Source organism: Zonotrichia leucophrys, chromosome 7 (genome assembly GCF_028769735.1).
Source record: "Zonotrichia leucophrys gambelii isolate GWCS_2022_RI chromosome 7, RI_Zleu_2.0, whole genome shotgun sequence".
Classification (NCBI taxonomy): domain Eukaryota; kingdom Metazoa; phylum Chordata; class Aves; order Passeriformes; family Passerellidae; genus Zonotrichia; species Zonotrichia leucophrys.
This window is the reverse complement of record NC_088177.1, coordinates 25,289,699-25,306,405: the sequence shown is the minus strand read 5'-3', so window position 1 is coordinate 25,306,405 and position 16,707 is coordinate 25,289,699. Positions and strand designations below refer to the sequence as shown.

Genomic DNA, 16,707 nt, shown 5'->3' with positions numbered 1-16,707 from the left:
GATGCTCATAATTGGCAGTGGGACTTCAGTTATTATCACATATCTTCAAGAAGTAATTAAGAGAAATCAATTATTAAAATAATTCTAATCAATAGAGCAACTGGACTGATGCATTTGGTTAAAAATCAGAATTTCAGTTTAATTGGAAAACACATGCTTTAATTATAACTAGAGCTAAAAACATTGTCGTTTTATGCCAGGGTTTGAGAGAATTCAGATTTTTCCCCCCAACACTGTCACTTGATAGATGCTTATTTTAAATTAAATTATATTAATGGTTTATTATGTTACATTTCTGTGGATTAACACCTGTGCAGTCTGATTGGCCCAGGAAAAACCCAGTTAGGTTATAGTAAGTATTGAACAAGATGTGTGCGGAAAATCAGGATTCAAGTTAACAGTCAGAATTATCTGTTTCTGTAATTTACATGAGGAATAGCAATTGTCTGCTTTTCTCTGATGTTGGACTCATGGTAAACATTAGATATTAAGTCATCATAACTCAGCAAAAAGCTAAGTCTCTGACAGGAACTGATGCTCAGAGATGTTTATATCCAGTATATTGTATGGCTGAGCTTCTGTTTTCTGTAGAGTAACAAGGCAAACCTACCATGGGGATAGAAAAATCAGTAAAATTGTCTGTGTGTTGGAGTATCTTGGGTTTTCATCTCCCACTGCATTCTTGACATTGGGGCATTATTTTGTTATCTGAATATGCATTCTGGAACATGATTTTGGACATTCAAACCTAAATGAAAGTAGTTACAGTAGACAATGTCCACAGACCTTCAGGGAGAAGTCCCAGTAAATAAAATGAATCATACCGTGAGCATGGGTGAAGAGAAATTAAGAATTTGTTTTTGTCACTCTTCATTTGCAGAGGAAAAGTTCCTAGGTTTTAAGTGTCTGTGTTTCATCTGCCACTATAAGGAGATGGTGATAGCTGGAAGAGCATCTCCTCACTCTACCCCTACCTCCGACCTGCAGAAAGAGGTTTTGCTTGCCAGTGAGAAAGCTAAAATGGAACATGCATAGCTGCAGAAAAAGCTAACCTGGTTTTGGCATAATGAGCTCAAACTTGATTAAAATTCTTTTATTAAATCACAGCAGAGTAAGTAGCCACAGAGTAATGACTGGAATGTGTCCTCTATCTGGAAGGACTCTGCTGAGCACGTAGCACAGCTCAGCATATGAGCTGATTCATTTGTATTACTGCAGTCAGGCTGAAATTCACACTGATGCGTGGTTCATGTCATACTCCTGGAGTTCTGTGCACACTTTTTATTTTTAAATTAAGTAATCTGGCTTTTATAATAGAATTTTGATTTTTCAAATGTACCTTTTAAATGGTACATTTTTCTAGTAAAATGTACCACTTGATGCCCTGATAAAAAGATGATTTTGCCAGAACTGCCAGACACCTACTTTTTATCAACCACTCTCAGAGAATATTGCAACAACAATAACAGGAATAACAATACAGGTACTGGCTTGCAGGTCTAAAAACTGTAATCTGCATTACTGCTATACAGCTTCTCTCCTCCCCCTCCCTCACTTTTCCTCTTTTTAAAAGAGCAGTGCTGTGGTGTAGTTTTTCATCCACCTTCAAATGTGGACATGTCAAACCTCTAGCAACATGGTGAAAACACCTCCCGATTCTGTTGCCTTTCTCTTTTCTAATATTCCTTCTACCTATTCCTTTAAATTACTTTGTTTTCCCTGCAGATTGCTGGTTGGAGCTCCTCGGGAAAAGGCCTTTCCAGCCCAACAAGCCAACAGAACAGGAGGGCTGTACAGCTGTGACATTGCATCTCCAAATACAAATTGCCTGCGTGTCAAATTTGATGAGGAGAGTAAGTTTTTCAGTGCTTTTGTTTTGAATTGAAACAGTTGACTGATTGTTCTTGTTTGATGTCCTTTCCTGTGGCAGTGTATCAGACAATTTCTTCTAGAGATTTTTACATAACTACTTTTTGCATCACAGTAAATTGTAGCTTAATTGCTAAGTTCCTGTGAGATGCTTAAATCTTGGTAGATTCTTACTGTTTTGTAAATTGGTGTAACACGAAGTAGTAGGCTAGAAGTTTAATAAAATGGAAGCTGTTAGTGATAACATGTACGGACACTGCCACCTGCAGACTGTCTGTATGAAGTTCTGTATGAAGAGTCTCCCCTGACATGGGCTTCAAGGAAAAACAAACAAACAAAAAAAACAGAAAAAAGAAAATGTAGTGAACTGTTAGTATTTCAAGCTGTTTTATGATACTTTGCAGCTGACCCAAGGACGGAGAGTAAAGAAGACCAATGGATGGGTGTAACTGTCCAGAGTCAGGGGCCAGGAGGAAATGTGGTGGTAAGTGCTAAAGGAGCGACTTGCAAAAACGTCTGGGGTCTCCAGTACATGTTCTGAATGGTCTGTGTTTCTGTGCAGCTTGCTGAAAGGGAACTTGCCTGAGTTTACTCCTTTGATTTCTTGTAGGCAAGGACTTAAATGTCTCCTTAGCAAAATAAGGCATTTGAGATTGTGAGAGCTTTAAATTATTTTTCTATGAGTTAGCCACTCTTTATAACCTTTTAAACAATCTAGGATGGACAGTTTATTTTCAAGGGGTACACTATTTATTTTAGTCATATACAAATTTTTTTCTTTTAACTACTAGTAGCTGCAGAAATAGGGAAGACTAGTGTATAAGGCTGTAAAAGTAGCAGGTTATCACCAGCCTGTTTTCCAAGATGATGAGCCTCACTTTAGCTTTTATCAGGGACTTCTACTGAGTAGCTCCTGTGAATTAATGTGGTCATTGCACTGCAGTAAGACTACGTGCTGTTCTTTATTTTATACAATACATTGATACTTTCTGATTTTGATACTTTTTTTGATTTTATATTAAACAGAAAAGGTTTTTGGGAGTTATGAGAGACAGAGTTTAAAAAGTAACATTCTCAGTTAAATAAAAACCACTAGTTTTTATATATCATATATCATAAAACATGTGTGCAGTGAAGCTTCCTCATCTAATTGGAGGTTAAAGTCACTGCTTCCAAACCTGGGGGCAGGTGACTTCAGGAAGTGGGTCTGGTTATTTAAGCATTTAGAGGCAGTAATAACTGGCTTTGGTCTGCCTCAGAACCCAGAGTGGGAAGGAACACATAGAAACAGTCCTGTTCATTGAATAATCAGTCATCAACCAATGCTATGTTGTCTTTTTGTGGTGAGTGGGGAATGCACTTCTCAGATGAGGTGTGAGCAGCCTAGCGGTCACTGCAGCAGGACAGTACTGCAGTGCTCTGATGTGGAGCAGCTGGGTGTTTGCATGACATGCAGGCCTTGATAGGAACCATAGAACAGGTTTGTCAGCTGAGACAAACTTTGCTTGTGCTCTTCACACAACCTGCTACATCTGAGTCTTCCAAAAACACTGCTGGCAAAGGCATTTGATTGTTCACGTTTTTTTACAATGGTTTGGTGTTTACACTGCTTAGCCAATGGCTGTTCATCCTTTGTGTTAAATATTTGATGAAAATTCTTTTCTCAGGGGATAGTCTGAAAGAATGAGGAACAGGATGTGTTTAGTGCTTCAGCTCTGCCCCAGTGACATTTGCCCTGTAAATGGAACATCCAACAGGGGAAGTAGGAGCAACTTCCCTCCCCTCCACTGGAGAAGCTTTCAGCCTCTGCTTAGTGGCGCTTTTCTGTAAGGGGCAGGTTCTGAATAGTCTTGGGTAGATGGTAGTTGAACCAGCTTCTTGTGTCCTGCACGGGTGTGTTGGTCCTTTGAGAGCTGTTGGGAAACAGCCACTTCTTTCTTTGAGAGAGGGTGGTTTTCTCCTTTCTTCTTGAAAGAGAGGGATTTAGTGTCAGGAAGGGCTTTAGGGATTTAACCCTGTGGCCGTCCTTCACCATGAAGCAGACTGCTTTGCCCTGTACCTGTCGGTGCCCAACCTTTCCCACGTGTTGCCTGCAGGAAGCATTGCATTCTGCACTGGGTGTGTCTGCAGGGTGCCTTGGTAGCAGGAGGGGCTGCGCTGCTCCATGAGCGCTGCCGTCTGTGCTGAGCCGTGCACGACACAGACACATCACACCTTGTTTCTTCTGTCTTGCAGACGTGCGCACATCGCTATGAGAAAAGGCAGTATGTAAACACAGTGCAGGAAACCCGGGATATCATTGGAAGGTGCTATGTGCTCAGCCAGGACCTCACTATTAAGGATGATATGGATAATGGAGTGTGGAGTTTTTGTGATGGTCGTTTAAGAGGCCATGAGAAGTTTGGTTCCTGTCAGCAAGGTGTTGCTGCTACTTTTACTAGAGACTATCATTATATTGTGTTTGGTGCCCCAGGCACTTACAACTGGAAAGGTATGACTTGGCCTCCTTCCTGCCTACCCTTCCCATTTCCTCTGAGACTGCTCTCAAAGGTTGAATCCAGAGTTTTAATTGTTTTTTTAAGGGGAGAAGAGATAATAGGGATGTAATGATTTTACTCTGTTTTTACAAAATGCTATGCTTCTAAGTATCCAAATATTGACACTTACTGAAGTTTCTTTAAATATCTTTGTGTGTATTTATGAATAATGGAACTTTGCACATATGTACAGAAGATTTTCCCCGTATTAGTCTTAATCTTATGGTGGGATTGAGGGTTTACTTGGACACTTACATACAGAAACAAACTACTAAATTTTTATGAGTTACTTGACCAACTCTTTTTCTGCATTTGAGCAAATGTTAGATAGCTGCTGAACTCTGTTTATTCTGCAATATTCTCTCCTTTATTCTTTGTGAAGTTTGTGGAAACCAGTACATTCCAAAATAAATATTGAAGGGTTGCAGGAAGGTAACAGCAATACTGCATATATTCATATCTAAATCCATGCATATCCATGTAAAATTTCATGGATAATCTAAGAGCCAAGTACTCTGTGTCATCTAGGAGATTCTCCAAAACATAAGGGGAAAAAACCCTGGATATTCTTTGTTAGTTTATGTTCAGAAGCATCTAAATGCCCAGTTCAGTCTCTAGAAGTGATTTTTCCCATCACACTTCATTACACCAACAGCTGTAAATACTTTCCTCTTGAGAACATCTGATCCTCCAAGCACTGCATTTTCCCACCTCGTACACCTGTGCCTGGTGTATGAACCGTGCAAAATCAGTGTGTTAAGCTCTGGCACAAGGTGTACTGTAGTGAAAACTTAATCTTCCATGTATCTGTCAACAAAATCTGCCTGACCTGAAACAGCATACCGAGTGCAGACACCCTTTTACTTTAATTGCAGAGAAGTGCTAGTAGAGTCCTAAGAGTACTCTTCTGTGTAATGGAAAAACATGTTTGTGCTTGCCAAAACCTTAATTATGCCAATTGATAAAAGGGAAGCACACTTTTTACTGAACAATAGCTTTTTTCTTCATAAATACTGTTTCTAAGAATAATGCTGGTGTTTGTCATAATGAAATGTAATTTTTTAAAAACTCCTGCGTAATTACCTCCTTTTTAAGAGAAGCTTTATAATGCTAAGAAATACTGGTGGTTTATGACCAAACAGGTTCAATAGGGTTTTTTTTTTTGAGAATTTCCTTAGTATCCCATGTTTTCCAGATCGTTGTATGACTTCTTTGTAGAGCAGCGTGAGCTTCTGGCACACAGAGACAAAACACTAACCCAGTGCACTGTTCTGTGTTTGTCCCATTTTAACAGCAGTCACTGTGTCATTCATCATAATTAATATAAGTTGGGAACATTTATTTGTTATTTTTCTCACTTATCATTTGTTTGCTTTTATTTTATCATTTCATTTTTTCAGGGGTGGTTCGTGCAGAGCAAAAGAATCAGACATTTTATGATCTGGGTATCTTTGATGATGGGCCTTACGAAGTTGGTGATGAGAGCCGCCAGGATAAGAATCTAGTTCCTGTTCCAGCTAACAGTTACTTAGGTAGGATTGAGTACATGTGGTAAATCTCTTTAGGTCTCTTAAACATTTGTGATCCCAGCCTGGTGTGATGATCTGAAGTGGGAGCAGATGTTCCATTGTGGACCCTGTAACATGTTAACTCTTTGGGATAATTCACAGCCTTCCTCCACATTTATGGGCCAGTTTTAAGTGTAAGATGAGACTGCTGAGGTACCTAGAAGAGCTGCTGTTGTAATGTGAGCTTCAAGAGCTGTGCCAAGGGCCTATGGAATCTCCAGGAGTGATTATAATCACTGTGATGGGTCAGTACAATGAATGAATCTGTAGTCCTTAGTTGCTCAGTCTCTGCCATGTAGTATCAGAAAGTTTATCAAAATTTGAGTTTCTGGATGTAACGGTTAAGGCTGTAGATTTTCTCTCCTGGTAGTTTAAGTGCAATTCTTCTATTATTTATGCTTTTAAAACTCCAGTGACTTTTAACAGACCTTTAAAATGCCATAATATAAGTGCTGTTATATTTTACTGACGTGAGTGTTGCAGGAGGTGAATCTCTTGCTCTTTGTGCAGTCAAGAAAGCAGGAATATGTCCTTAGGCCAGCGACCTTTCTGTACACCAGGGAGATAGACTGCAAAGGCTGTGCCGCATTTTTGGAAAGGCATTAAGTGTAAAGAATCCTTCTGTTCCAGTGCAGATTTCTGTGGTGTGTTTATCCACTGCTTTTGGCATATGCAACAAACAGAGTTTTGGTAACCTGAGACTGGAATTTCTGTGTGAGTGATGGAAAGCTGAATAGATGGGAAGGGCATTGCGAATGTAAAAAATAAAAATCCAAGTCAAGAAGAGAGCAAACTTAGAGCTACATATATGTTAGGAGAAAGAGAACATAAACTTCTGTTAAATATCAGCTGTAATTACTGGGTGTAAAGCTAACTAGAAAAATCATCCTAAGAGCTTAGATTAGACAAGCTGATAGCGTCTTCTGGTGGAATAAGAATTGAGGAGCGCTGTGGAGGCCGATGCCTTTTGCTGTGAACAGTCATCTAATCTTTTTCCAATTGTGTAACCAATGCATTTATCTCCTAAATGTAGATGCTGCCTTGATTTGTAATAATCAGAACCACTTCCAGACAAGCCAGCTCATCCCAGGCATTACTGTTCTGTCTGTTTACACCTTAAGCAAATGTGGTTATAGGTGCTTTGCTTAACTACTATTTTTTTCTTTTCAATCTTTCACTCATATTTATAGGTCTTCTGTTTTTGACAGCTGTATCTGATACTCATCCAGATCAGTTTGTGTACAAAACATTGCCTCCCAGCATACAGGTGGACAAGTCAGTGGATGTAATGATGAATAGCTACTTAGGTTTGTGACCACTTGAGGTGGCAGCATCTGGTCAGACATAACCTCCAGACCTTTGTCATGATTCCCTCCCCTCTATCCCCTCTCATATCAGTAAAGCATGAAAAAACCAGGGATTCAGATAAAGGGGAGACAGCAAAGTAACAAGGCTTGAGAGAAATGCTGATTTGTCATGCATTTCTCCGAACCTTCTCATCTTTCCTGCAGCTGGGACTCCCTCAGTTTTTTCTGGAACTGTGTCATTGTGAATTGCTGTAATTGAGAATTTCCATAGCAGTGGTGAAGTGTTTCAGAGGGAGACTCCCATCTGGCTGGTATCTTCCTTTCTTGCAAAGTGGGCATTTTTCTACTTTGGCCTTCACTGGCTATATTGGTATTAGCAGTATAGTCTTTTAACTTGGTTTTTCATATTTTAAAATGTATTGTAAGACTAAATTAATTTGGACGTGTCATTTTTAGGGCTGCATTTACTTAAAACTGCCTATTTCACCATTACTGTGTAAGCTGATTCTCAAATACTGCATACATCATTCATATGAGAATGCTTGTGCAGAACAATTTGCATGTTTGTAATGGAACGATACTGACTTTACTTAGGAGGTTTTCTGATAATTTTGCCAGAGGTGAAGTACTCAAGCTATATTGAAGTGGTTAAAGCTGTAATTGTGTCTAAGCTGTATGTGCCCTGTGTTTGGGGTCTGCGAAAAGCAGGTCCAAGTCAGCAATGAAATACTGTGTTTTGTGGGGAAACACGAACTGTAATGTATGGGAGGAGTGTTTGTAGGAATGTAAAAAAGTGTTGACTTGCAAATACACATCCACCAGCGCAAACAGAAATGGAGAATTCCCAGCCATAGCACACTGTATTTTAGACAAAACTTGTATTCCATATACCACTTTAATATAGCTGGGGAAATGTTTATTTTTTCATATGAAGATGCAAACTGTTACTTAGGTAATTTATACTTTATTTCTTTCTCTGTTAAAGGTTTCTCTTTGGACTCTGGTAAAGGAATTGTCTCCCAAGATGAGATGACTTTTGTGTCTGGTGCCCCAAGAGCGAACCACAGCGGAGCAGTAGTTTTACTGAAGAAGGAAAAAAATCAGAGAGCACTTTCCCTGGAGCACATGTTTGAAGGAGAAGGGCTGGCCTCCTCTTTTGGCTACGATGTTGCTGTTGTGGACCTCAACAGTGATGGGTATGGCTGTGATTAACTCCTGCTGCTGGTACAGCGATCTTGTTTATTTCTGCTTTGGTTTTTCACATTAGAAATACAAGAAATGACAAAGCCCACCTTCCATGTTTTCCTGGAGGAAATGGTGAGCGTCTTGAGAATCAATCAGGATGGAGTCTACCTTTCTAATAAAGAGTTTTATTTAAACAGTTATTGCAAACAGAGAAACAAGAAACCAGTCTCATACCCCAAGAAGACCATAGAAGGTCCTTGTATGCCATCAAGGGAATAAACCAGCTTGCAGTGTCAGCGGGGCTGTTGATGCCCAGCAGTTTAATGCACATTTTAGTCTTTGTTCAGCAGCTCTCTGGGTAGCTGATCTTGAGCTCACGGTCTTAGCAGTTATTCTTCAGAGTTCTCCTACAAAAGCATTGCCTTTTCTTTTCCCTTTCATCCAAAGCTGGCAGGACATCGTTGTTGGGGCCCCGCAGTACTTTGACAGAAGCGGGGACATCGGGGGTGCCGTGTACATCTACATGAACCGCCAGGGCAATTGGGCAGGGGTGAAGCCTCTGCGCTTAAATGGAACCACTGACTCCATGTTTGGACTTGCAGTAGAAAACGTTGGGGACATTAATCAGGACGGATACCCAGGTAAATGGAAAACAATGACAATAAAAATGTGTGAGATTGTTTTGCCAACGCCAGACTTGTAACATCTTACCCTTTGATTGCATGCTGCAGAAAGAGCAAGAATGATTTTAGATGTTGCAATTTATTTTCACCAGATATTGCAGTAGGGGCTCCGTACGATGGTTTTGGCAAAGTATACATTTATCATGGATCCAAGAATGGAATAAATACGAAACCAGCACAGGTAATGAAATAACCTTTACTATATAATTATTCTTGAACAAAATTAAAGGAATGACAGGGCTATTATCCATCTTATTTTCCATTGCTATTACTGGAGCATTGGGTATACAGGAAAGTTGCAGGGCCCTTCAAAGATTGCATTGCTGACAGGAAAGATTAGGAATTCTTGTTATTAACAGATATTTTTATTTCTCTGGCCATCCACTGGCACCAGTAATATGTGCAGAAAGAAAAGATGTATAGATCTGGGTTTGAAAAAAAAATCTGGTGCTTGCAAAACAATTAGTTTCTTTGTTTTCTCTTTCATTACTACTATTTCACTTCCTTCTTTAAAATGTTTGGTTGGTTGTTGTTGGGTTTCTTTGGGTTTTTTTGTTTGATTTTGAGGGTCACTGTGTCCAGTTTGCAGGGTGGGAATGGAACTTCATTATACTCCCTAGAATACTGCTTGAATACTTTACAGAATGCTTCTTCTGTTTTAAGTGTTCATAGTCCATAAATACTGTAAATAAACATGAGGGTAATAAACATTATGTAATAAGCATAAGCTCTCAGCAGATCAGTAATTTCTGGTACTCACTGCTATTGGAAGAAGAGCAAATCGTCCTGGCACTTCATTATCCTTTAGCTGAACTGAACACAGAGATCCTGTTTCACAGGTCCTGCTTCATTGTATCTTTTTCCCTCTTTTGTCTCTGACTGTAAGACAGTTATGTTCAGTTGTTACTTATTTTACCTTTATTGTTTTCAAATGTCTGTTTGCTTTTTAGATTCTTGATGGTGAAAAAACAAACACCAATTTCTTTGGTTACTCTATTGCTGGAAATATGGACCTGGATAAAAATTCCTACCCTGATGTTGCTGTTGGTTCCCTGTCAGATTCTGTAAATGTGTACAGGTATTATACATGGAACCTTAATTAATTACACTAGGGCTTTGGGACAAACAACTTTACTTTTCAGGAAGAACAGCCCTCCCTACAATTTATGCTCCCATCTCTAAGGTGTACAGTATCTGTGCACATAATAGTAATGTTCTTAAATAACTGGAACGGTGCCCAAGAAAAGCAACTCACATGGCTTGTGGAAGAGAACAGAGTAGGTGGTAGAGGAGTTGGTCAGATTATTTAGCATTCTGCTTGCTCAGAAGGAGCTCTAATCTTTTGCTGATAAAGGCAGGACAAAAACTTTTACCAAGGTGAGAAGAAAAACCTCTTATGGTGACAAAGAGTAAAAGGAGTGGCCCAGTTAAGTGGAGCAGGTGGCTTACCAGCTATTTTAAACAACCTTTTGATGCTTTAATGAGAACAGGATCACCTCATTCATTTGTTCATGTGAAATGTCTTCTCCCTTCCAGAAGAGAAAAGACAAGTTGTCAGGCAGAAGTATGGTTACAGCCTACATGCAGAGGAAGCAGGAAATATCATTTCCCACAGCTACCAGGCTCCAAATTAAAGCTCTTGTGAACATGAACCTGAATGAACTGTAGTACCTATAGTTGTTCCCAGGGGCTGAATTACTACTGGTGGTAGAAACCACCACTGAATTTTCTGGTTTTCGTAAGTGTAAAGAAAGACAACAACAACATCACATTAGTGTGGCCTGCTTCCCACTCAGGATCTGTAGTTGTTCTCAGTGACCTTTGCTTAGCTTTAATAGTTTTCAGGTTTTTTCAAACCAGTGTCAAAGCCAAACTCTGATTTTCTTGAAGTGTCTTTGTTGCAAATCAGTGCAGGGGTGGAGGGAATCTGTTATTCACATTATTTATTTCATTAATCTTAACAGAAGCAACTTCTTTTTTTACATCTTCTTTTTATTCCCCGTTTTTCCCCCAAATGAAGATCTCGGCCTGTGATAAGCATTAGAAGAAACATTACAGTACAGCCTGATAGAATTGATCTAAAGAAAAAGAACCCTGAGGACCATGGTGAAATCAGGTAAATGGAAAAAGAAATTCCTCTATCAGAAGCCTTGGTGTATTGAGCTTTACTGTCAGAATTTATTCAGTGATCATGTTAAGTGAAGGGATATGAGAGTCATGCAGGTTAAGCAAATGTATCTGCATATGTTCATTTTGACTTCCTGAATTTCTTCAGCCTACTGTGCTAAAGACAAGGTGTGGAATATGTCCTTCTCATAACGTTCATTTTTGAAAATTAATGTCACCTTGCCTCTTCAGACTTCTAACACAAGTATCTTGTCTTGAATAGACACATGACAGCAAATGCTTAATTGCTTATTAACCATTTTTTCTTGCTTTATAATTCAGTCTAGTAAGCAGTAAATACCACAGTCATAAGACTGATCAGTTGAAACTTTTCATTCTGTTGGACCATGCCTTAATAAAAGTTAATACTAATTTTTTGGCACTTTTTACAGGATGGATGTGAAAGCATGTTTTCAATATACTGCAAACCCTAGAGATTTAAATCCAAGAATAAGTAAGTTCTGAAGATAAGTATTTTTGATCTGTTTGTCACATGGTTTGTTTTTGTTTTTTTTTTCTTTCTTTAGAGTTCATCATGGAAACATATTACTCAAATTATAGTGAGTCATCTCAACAGTGACTGACAAATTTAAAATGTGACTCAGTGCTAAGCTCAGCTGTTGCACAGTCTGTATTTAGAGCCATGCTGGTGTGTTAAGCTGTTCTGTGGATGACAGACTAAAGCTTTTTAAGTAATACAACTGCCAGTGAGCAAATGGCTTCTATACAGACCCAAACCATTTTGCTTCTCTAGGTTAGTGCTGCTTTAGAGAATCCCTAATCCTTTTTTAAGGTCAATTTTATATATTCTTCGTGAGCATTATTTCTTATTGGAGGCTTACCCTATGAACCTGTCCTGTATTCATGAAAATGGTTTTGTGGAAATCATTAACTGAAATAAAAAAATCTGCATTAATAGGAGAAGACTGGAAGACTATGCCATAAAGATGTAAAGCACTTGCTACAATGCTGCTGTTACAGCTCTTGGAGAACTGTGTAGGATTTTGAGAGGAAATGAGAAGAACTTTAGGGCAATGACCTTTTTTCTCCTGTGTTGTCTTGAATTTCTCAGTTACTTTTACAATCCAACGGCTGTGCCCAAATGAGTGCTGGTCCTGTAGCAGGTGAAGTGTTTGAAGCAGCGCTCAGTGCCTTGGCACACTCAGTGCTGTTTCCGTCTGTGCAGCACTGAATTGGCTCGGTGAAGCAATCATTAAAAGATGCACCAAGTTCAGATCTAGAAAAGCATACCTCAGCACACAACTGGACAGCCCTAGTCACACTTCTGCTTTCAGTGTTGAAATTACCAATGTATCTTGATCTCAGGATCGTGCTGGCTCTGGCTGGGGTATTTACAGCGGGTAGCTCAGCCCTCTGCTGGCTCCATACAGCAATTACAGCTCCCACAGCCAGCCCCCACGCCCAAGGGAACGCTTTACTTTGGGAATAATAGGATTTGATTTAGAAATTTTCATTAGATTTACACACGGGGTACCTGGCCCTCAACTGTGGCAGGACAAAACTGACATGGAGAAGTTTGATTTTTTTTTTAAATGACTGAAAACAGTTTGTGAAGCCCAGCACTGTCTGGAACAGTCTTCTAGAATAATGCTTAAGATGATATCTTGTGCAATTAAAGTTCTTTTTAAAATGATTCTTTGTTTTATAGTGACCTACTTTATTTTTTCACAGAGATCAATTACACGTTTGAAGTGGAAAATGAGAGGCGGCAGCTGGGCCTGCCCTCCAGGGTGCGCTTCAGTGACCACTCCTCTGATCAGTTCACTGCAAGTACAACCCTCAGGGGACAGAACTCATGGGAGTGTGTCACTGCAAAGCTTATACTGCAGGTAAGGGAGAGTATTTTATTTATCTTTCATTTAGATCCACTTAAAACAAAAGAATGCTCTTTTTTTTGCAGCCTCATGGAAGGAATCTTTGTATGTAATTTTGTATTTAATTTCAAAGTCATATGCAATATAAAACTTCAAAAATAGAAACCCACCATAGTTTACTATTCTCTACACACATGCTGCTTCCTCCTGTTGCCTTTCTTGCAAAGTATGGATAAAAACTGTAGCCACTGCAGCACACTCTGGAGGTCAGTAGAGCTGAACTAATTTAGAACAATAGAGAGCAACTAAGTGCCAAAAATGGAGAGCTGCTTCCAACAGAAATAATTGTTACAGATTTTTATAGTGTGACTGTTCAGGAAAATAATTTTAACCCGTGGGTTTTAGAGTGGACAAATGGGCAGGACAAGAAAGCTTGGTATGTGCTCTCTTGATTTGGCTGCTCTGTGGTAGCTTCTAGAGGTGGAACTGCTGCAGAGGCTAAACAGATTGCCTCACCATGGCTCAGCAGGAATGAGTCAGCCTCCAAGGCTGCTTTTGACCACAGCAGATTAAAGAACTTCAATTTATAAATAGAATAGAATCAATGAATGGTTAGGGTTGAAAGGGACCCTAAGGATCATCTTATTCCAACTCCCGTGCCAGGGGCTGGGACACCTTTTATTAGACCATGTTACTCAAACCTGTTCCAGTGTGTTATTTTACTATAGCTGTGTGAATTTCACCTGCCTGAATTACTGTCCGTGGTTCAAAGGAATTCTTAATGGTGAGACAAATGGTCAGATTGGGAAACCAGAGGAAAAAAAGGACAATAGCACTGGGCTCTTTGTGTTCCTGCATGTTTAGAAAATGCTGAATTTATATACAGTACAGCTCATCTTTATGTTGCTTTTTTCTCCTCTGCACTGTACACTAATGATGCAATTTAAAATATTCTGACAGGAGAAGATTAAAGATAAGCTACGTCCCATTCCAATATCAGTCAACGTTAAAATTGCTGGCCTGGAGTCACCATCCAAGAGAAGAGAGAGTGCACTTCCAGATCTTATACCAATTCTAAATTCAAATGAATCTGAAACAGAGACCACAAAAGTAAGCCTTTGATATATCATACTCACAAAAATCTGTGCTTTTACAAATAACTTAGTTTTAAAGATTGTAGAAAACTATATTATGTCCAAAGGAAATAATTGGGGTGGCACTGGACATGTAACTATTGGATTATCATTTTATATTTTGTTCTGAACTTGTTACAACATGTTACAAACTATGTCCTGTGTTCTCGTGCAACACATGAAGATGGTATAGCTCCTTGGTTTCTTCCCTCTCCCCAATAAGTTTAGGAGGAAATGTACTTTTGATTAAAAATAGAAATTCATTGTCTGTTGTTGGGAATATTTGACCAACATAAAAAGATAATGTTCGCTCTTAAGTCTTCCATGGTTAGGATGCTGAAATGGCATTTGAGCAATGATTGCAGCAGTGACATGGAAGGGAGGGAATATCTCCATTAAAAATTCTCATTTCCTCAGTGCTTATTGGAGAATCACACTAAAGATGTATTTTCTCATAATAAGGGCACCTCTCATTTACAATTATGCAGCTCTGCTTTTTAGTTACATTTAAAGTTCTAAACTACCAGCATCAAGGGCTGTATCTCACAAAGCAAAACTCAACTCAAGAATTAAGTCAGGTTGAAATCTGAACTCTGTCCAGGAAAGTGCCTTGTGAGTTCCATGTAGCTGCTTTATTCAGTCTGTTTCAGGAATCTGATTTTAAGCTACTGTTGTGTGTCAGGTGGTAAAATTGGTTTGGTGTTATTTAGGTGGAGTTCTTAAAAGAAGGATGTGGAGAAGACAATGAATGTCACAGCAACCTGAAGCTTCAGTACCGGTTTTGTACGAGAGAGGGAAATGAAGACAGGTTTACTTATTTACCACTGTAAGTCTTGATTAATGCACTTCCAAAGTTCAAATTATTAACAAGTCCTTAAAAGAACTTTTAGGAGAGGATTTTGGAAAAGCAGCTTTTTTCTGTGTCTGGCAAACACAGCCCTTGATAGTAGTATTGATTTGTCAGGGTGAGGAATGAGGGCAGAGGGGAAGAGCTTGAGAAGAAAAGTGGTTCAGAGTTGAATGGATACTAAGTGGCCACAGTAGTGCAGGGGAGGACTAAAAGAAAAAAAATGAAGCCAATTTAATACCTGGAGAAATGATATGCTAAACCAGCCTTGCAGTAGTTTATTGTGTGACACTGTTAATTATTTTGCAGGTGAAACTTGACTGTATGACAGTTTGATAGAGTGTGGTCTCGTAGCCCAAGAGAAGTCATTAAAGAGAAATGCAGTGATGATTTACTTGTAACACATGGCCCAGCACCCTGCTGCACCCCTCCTTCCTGGAGGGCCAGTGAAATTAGTGCAGGGATAAAACAAACAAACAAACGTTTATTTACTGCCCGCAGTCAGACATTTTTAGCAGCGAGTGCCACACTCAGAAGCCAAACCCATGTATACTTTACAAGTATAAAGCAGGTCAGTAGATTGGTTTGGAGGAAATTCCTCACTACATGAGTCAGATGCAAGTGCTGGTTCAGAAATACTATAAACTCCTGATTATTTGAGGGATTTATCATCCTGTTCTTCCTCTTCACTGCTGGCCACTGTCAGATGAAATACTGGTGTGGGGGAAAAAAACCTATCACTGGGAAAAAACCTGACTATGCATGTTCATAGTTTGACTGTGTATGTTCACAGTTTTACTAGAGTTCCCCCCCAATATGAGGAAACTGTATTTGGTTAAACAATCATAAGAAGCAAACTTGCATACACATTTGTTTTCCTAATGCACAGAACCCTGTACTTTCTGTTTCTGTAGTGAAAACGGCATGCCAGTGCTTGTTCTGAAAGACCAGAAAGATATTGCCCTGGAAATAACTGTGACAAACAATCCATCTGATGTAAAAAATCCACAAAAAGATGGTGAAGATGCATATGAAGCTAAACTAATTGCAAATTTTCCAGACAGTCTGACATACTCTGCATTCAGAGAGATGAGGAGTTATCCTGTAAGTATTTTTAAGAGAAAAACTACTGAAAAATATAAACTATTTCCAGCATATTTTTACTTGTAAATGTGTTCTGTTCAATCAGGAAAAACAGCTGACATGTGGTGCTAACCAAAATGGCTCTCAAGCAGAGTGTGAACTTGGAAATCCTTTCAAAAGAAATTCTAATGTAAGTTGCACTTACTTTACTGTAGTTGTAAGATCTCGTTCTAACTGACCGCGGTCATCCAAAGGTCCTGTGTGCTGCAACTGGAAATCTGATTTGGATCTGTCTTTTTAACTCTAGAACTTAACACTGAAATGTTCTATAACATTTCATTTATCGATATATCTTCTAAAGAGCTCATGTATTTCATTATCTTTCTTCTTGTTTAGGTAACCTTTTATCTGATCTTAAGTACCACTAAGGTTAATGTTGATACAACAGACCTAGACATTAACCTGAAGCTGGAAACGTAAGTTTTCTTCGTGTG

At 39.1% G+C, this 16,707-nt stretch overlaps 1 protein-coding gene and 1 long non-coding RNA gene across 7 annotated transcripts in view; one reads left to right on the top strand and one right to left on the bottom strand.

Annotated features, from left to right (window-relative positions):
• ITGA6 (integrin subunit alpha 6) overlaps positions 1 to 16,707 on the top strand; it is a 37,155-nt gene that overhangs the window by 13,057 nt on the left and 7,391 nt on the right. For 2 of the 6 annotated variants that reach the window (XM_064718015.1, XM_064718017.1), the window contains exons 2-18: positions 1,726 to 1,853; positions 2,274 to 2,353; positions 4,105 to 4,360; positions 5,807 to 5,938; positions 7,165 to 7,281; positions 8,267 to 8,477; positions 8,914 to 9,107; positions 9,242 to 9,330; positions 10,100 to 10,227; positions 11,170 to 11,265; positions 11,708 to 11,769; positions 13,008 to 13,165; positions 14,111 to 14,260; positions 14,994 to 15,109; positions 16,045 to 16,234; positions 16,320 to 16,403; positions 16,610 to 16,689. In XM_064718015.1, coding sequence (XP_064574085.1) covers positions 1,726 to 1,853; positions 2,274 to 2,353; positions 4,105 to 4,360; positions 5,807 to 5,938; positions 7,165 to 7,281; positions 8,267 to 8,477; positions 8,914 to 9,107; positions 9,242 to 9,330; positions 10,100 to 10,227; positions 11,170 to 11,265; positions 11,708 to 11,769; positions 13,008 to 13,165; positions 14,111 to 14,260; positions 14,994 to 15,109; positions 16,045 to 16,234; positions 16,320 to 16,403; positions 16,610 to 16,689 — 2,271 coding nt within the window. The remainder of the gene's footprint in view (positions 1 to 1,725; positions 1,854 to 2,273; positions 2,354 to 4,104; positions 4,361 to 5,806; positions 5,939 to 7,164; positions 7,282 to 8,266; positions 8,478 to 8,913; positions 9,108 to 9,241; positions 9,331 to 10,099; positions 10,228 to 11,169; positions 11,266 to 11,707; positions 11,770 to 13,007; positions 13,166 to 14,110; positions 14,261 to 14,993; positions 15,110 to 16,044; positions 16,235 to 16,319; positions 16,404 to 16,609; positions 16,690 to 16,707) is intronic. The other 4 variants (XM_064718018.1, XM_064718019.1, XM_064718016.1 and 1 more) reach the window with 3 other exon arrangements.
• The window catches only part of LOC135450158 (uncharacterized), a 22,040-nt gene continuing 14,656 nt past the window's right edge, over positions 9,324 to 16,707 (bottom strand). Inside the window, exons 4-6 of the long non-coding RNA XR_010440966.1 lie at positions 10,599 to 10,678; positions 9,910 to 10,028; positions 9,324 to 9,831 (exon numbers count right to left, since the gene is read on the bottom strand). This is a non-coding gene — a long non-coding RNA (uncharacterized LOC135450158). The remainder of the gene's footprint in view (positions 9,832 to 9,909; positions 10,029 to 10,598; positions 10,679 to 16,707) is intronic.